General features: G+C 57.2%; 1 protein-coding gene across 1 annotated transcript in view; it reads right to left on the minus strand.

Annotated features, from left to right (window-relative positions):
* The window catches only part of REXO1 (REX1, RNA exonuclease 1 homolog), an 18249-nt gene that overhangs the window by 8526 nt on the left and 5312 nt on the right, over window positions 1–4411 (minus strand). Inside the window, exons 3-5 of the mRNA XM_015564662.1 lie at window positions 3464–3568; window positions 2471–2681; window positions 519–673 (exon numbers count right to left, since the gene is read on the minus strand). Of these exons, the coding sequence (XP_015420148.1) occupies window positions 519–673; window positions 2471–2681; window positions 3464–3568 (471 nt within the window). The remainder of the gene's footprint in view (window positions 1–518; window positions 674–2470; window positions 2682–3463; window positions 3569–4411) is intronic.

Genomic DNA, 4411 nt, shown 5'->3' on the forward strand with positions numbered 1-4411 from the left:
AAGAGCTTCACAGATAAGGAAAAGCTAAAGGAGTTCATCACCACCAAACCAGTATTATATGAAATGCTGAAAGGTATCCTTTAAGAAGAGGAAGAAGAAGAAAAAGGTAAAGATACAAATGATGAACAACAAACATGCATCTATCAACAAGTGAATCTAAGAATCAAGTGAATAAATAATCTGGTTGATCATAATAGAATCAGGGGCATAGAAAGGGAATGGACTGACTATTCTTGGGGGGGAAAGAGGTATGGGGGATGCAGGAAGAGACTGGACAAAAATCGTGCACCTATGGATGAGGACAGTGGGTGGGGAGTGAGGGCGGAGGGTAGGGTGGGAACCAGGTGAGGGGAGCTATGGGGGGAAAAAGAGGAACAAATGTAATAATCTGAACAATAAAGATTTAATTTAAAAAAAGTGAAAGACTGAATTAAAGAGAAAACAAGGAAACAGGAAGACTGTGGTGCTGGGTGCATCATGAGTGGGGTGTCCTGGCTCCTGCAGGGAGAGGCAGTTACCTGTAAAGATGGGCTGTGTGCCACACGCTTGGGGGTAACGGTGCTGGTGGTCTTGGACGCCATGCCTGACAGCGTGCGCGTCTTTAGGAGCTGGCTGCCCGGCTCGAGGCCATTGGGAGGCTGGCTGCTGCTGGCCGGGAGGGCCCTCTTGGTACCTGTGGAGGTTGGCGTGGGACAGGGGATGTGAGTGCAAGAAGACAGCGCACCCATCACCGAGCTGCAGAGCACGAGGCAGCTGCGATCATTCAGCATCAGCAGGATGTGCATCTCAGAGCACAGGGGGAAGAGCAAGGGATGGGAACAGGGGCTATGGAAGGACATTAGGTTCTATCTGCTTTCGGGCAAGTCCATCGAGAAGGGGGACACAAAAAAGGGGCTGTGAAGACCGGCAGGGTAGTCCGGTGAATGGCTAGGGGCATGGGGAGCCTCTGCCACATGTTCCGGCCCCTGACTCCAAAGCATTGACGTCTGAGAGAGGAAAGGCCCTGGTTCCTGGACAGAGGACCAGAGGGTCTGAGACACCCCAGCCCGGTCATTGTGACCCAGCCGGCCTGTCTGTTGCTGCCTCTGTGTTCTCCTCTCCCTTTGATGAGGTCACAAACCAGACAGTCTCCCGCCCCCAGGTAGGGCCGTGAGGCAGGGAAGGTGCATCTCTGAGTGTGTGGGTAAGGGACCTCTGACCAGCTCTGGGAGTGGGCTCAGCCCTGATAAAGGAACAGCAGCAGAGGAGGAGACCAAGGCACTGAATGGAGGGCCCAGGTCCCTGGCTCCTGGGAATCCTGTGCCAAGGTTGGCCTTGCAAGCCACGTGGGGAGAAAGGGAAAGACACGCACTTTTCAGCTTTTAGGCTCATGCAGATGCAGAGTTTCCTGCAGTCCAAGTGCGCAGCACTGGGTGGGTCTCCCAAAACTCTAGGAGAACCATAGGCTCCGCAGAGCCAGGTGGTGTCTAGGAATGCTGGCTGCCACAGTGGTGACTACGGATGGCTGAGTGCAAGTTTATGAAATGGTACCCATCAAAGAGTGCAGTCTCCATTCCCCGGGCCTACACCATGGCTGAAAACCCACCATCATGCCCGTCACTGTCAAGTCCTAACTCAGGTGCTCTGGGGGCAGGGGGCAGAATCTGGGCACACCAGGGAGAAACGGGAGGGCTGTGGATGCTTGTACCTGCAGGACCACCACGTGGAACCTGGCTGCCCATTCGGCTGGCGACCCAAGGGGGTCTGTAAACCAGCAGCAAGGACACCGCGGAGCGGGCAGACCCTTGGGCTGGGAGGCCGAGCCTGCATCTGAAGAGGCTTCCAGGTGGCTCCACAGCCTGACCTGCCACATCTCCTCAGCTCCAGCTACCACCACAGAGAGACACTCCCACTGAGTGTGCAGGCCACTTTCAGACAAGGCCCAGTGGAGAAAAGTGCCCCTCAAAGAACGAGGAACAAATACAGCAGCCAGCCCCTCCCAGATCAGCTGGCTCCATTCACTTAGAGCCTGGGACCTTGGGCTCCATCCCCAGGCCGGCTCCCTCTTCCTAGCACCACTGTCTGCAGCCCAGTGCCCACACTCAGACCAGCCCCCGCCAGGCCACAGGCCTCCAATACCCCAGGAACACGGGGGAGGCAGGGACACAAAGACCAGGCAAGGACAGAGCGGGAGGGCCACAGGGTGACCTCTGGGTCAGGGCCTTGGAGGGAGGCGGGAGGACAGTGCTGAGCAGGCTTGGGTCTGGCAGACAGACACCCCTCAGACTCTCCACAGCCAGCCCCCCAAAGCCAGGAGAGGCCCAGAGCCATTGGGCACTGTGCCAGGCTGCCCTAGCCTCCTGCCAACAGTCAGGAGACTTTCCCCCATTTTATAGATAAGCACACTAGGGCCAGGCCAGACCCTACTCAAGGCCACCACTGCAGGGACACTGGGCGCCTCGCCTCCCGAGACCCCTGCCCTGGGACTCACCTGCAGCCAGGCAGGGGTTGGGGACGTGGGCAATCCTCCTCTTCTCTCCGGGAACTGAGATGTGGATGGAGGTCGGCTTCTCGGCCGGCTGCTGGGCAGCCTGGAGCCAGCTGGCTGACTCCCTCTGAGCCTGCTGAGCTCGCCGGTAACATACTTCCTGGGCGGTGGGGAACCGGGTAGGGGGGCCCAGGCCTCTCCTCACGGGCTCTGACTGGGTGATGAGAAATCCCAGAGCCCAGCTGTATTTGAGGGGCACCCAGAGAAGTCCGCCAGGGGCAATAGGCTGATGGTAGGGCCACTGGCAGGGAGGCAGGGGCTCCAGGGTAGGGGCTAGGCAGGATGCACCCAGCTTCGCCTTCAGAGCTTGCAGATGCCCTGAAGGAAGCCAGCTCCGCACTGTGGCCCTTTGGGGGGCTGGAACACACGTTGCTCCACTTCCGGGGGCCAGCATGGTCCTGTTCTCCTGCCTCTGATCAGACTGACATACGGATCCAACCCTACTCAATCTGATCTTCTCTGGACTGACTTCTAGAATCCCAGGACTCCCTCAGGGCTGAATCAACAGGAGGGAGCTCTGAGTCCAGAGCGTGGGGCGCATCCTCTTCTCAGCCCTCCCTGTGTCAGGTCACGGAGTGCCCCACAGTGATCTGGCAACCACTCCTGTCTCTGGGTCAAGGGGAGGAAACTCAGGCTCAGAGAGGTCTGGCCACTTGCCCAAGATCACACAGTGCAACTCGGAGCAAGACAGGGACCAGGCACTGTGACCCTGTGGGAGGGCTCACCGGCACCTCTCTCCCCCTACTCTGGACCCTGCTTCCCCCAGCATGGAGCACAACTCAGACTGGATGTGGGTTCCAGGCACTTCTCTGCCAGGACACAGGGAGTATTGAACTGCGTCTGCCAAAGAAAGCCATTGACCTTGTTCTGCAGACCGGAGATCCTTTCGCTGGGGTCCTGCCAGCCTCCACCCAGGACCCCAGTGCAGACCCTTACCTCCTTGCCTTGCTTGGTGAGATGAGAGATCCTCCTCTTCTGCCCAGGGAACAGAGTGGTCAGACCCAATTGTTCCTTGTCCTCCACCTTCTCTTCTTTGCGGGGCTGGAACACATGTTCATCGCCCAATGAGGTTCTCTCCCTGGCCTCACTACCCACACCTACACAGTCAGCCTAGGAGTCAAGGGTGTGCCTCTGAGGCTAACGTAGGGAGTAGGGTGGGAAGGGTGGGTCCTCGCCCAGCCCCACCTTACAGGTGAGGAAACAGACTCAATGCCCCCCAGCCAAGGACCTCGGGTGCAGCCCAGTCCTGAGCAAACTTCCTATGCCTTACTAGGGATGAATTCTGCAGATATGCCCAGCCACTAACTGCTTCCTGCTCCCTGCCCTCCTCCGCCCATCTGCCTGCCGACCCTGCCCAGGACAGGGTTCAGAAACAGGGACCAAGGGGATGAAATCAGATGGCAATGCCTCAAACGGCTGTGAACAGGACAGTACTAAGGGAACAAGGAGCCAGGGGTCAGACTCTGAGGCCCCACACAAAAGCTGAAGGCTTCTATGCAGGGACTGATCTGTCCTGCTGTTTTGCCCGGCCGAGTGGCTCAGAGGTTGAGTGTTGATCTATGAACCAGGAGGTCACAGTTCCATTCCCAGTCAGAGCATTTGCTCGGATTGTGGGCTCAATCCCCAGTGTGGGGTGTGCAGAAGGCAGCCGATCGATGATTGAGCGACGATTCTCTCTTATCACTGATGTTTCTCTCTCCCCTCCTCTCTGAAATCAATGAAAAATATATTTAAAGTAAATAAATAAAATAATGCAAGCTCCCTCTGGTGGCTGATACGGGAACATGGGATAAGGAGACCCAAACAGATTGGGACTGGCAAAGGTTTGGGAGGGGAGGAGGAGAGCGTAGGGAGGGGAGGGGGAAGAGAGAAGAGAGAGAGCGA

Source organism: Myotis davidii, unplaced genomic scaffold (genome assembly GCF_000327345.1).
Source record: "Myotis davidii unplaced genomic scaffold, ASM32734v1 scaffold198, whole genome shotgun sequence".
In the NCBI taxonomy this organism is placed as follows: Eukaryota; Metazoa; Chordata; class Mammalia; order Chiroptera; family Vespertilionidae; genus Myotis; species Myotis davidii.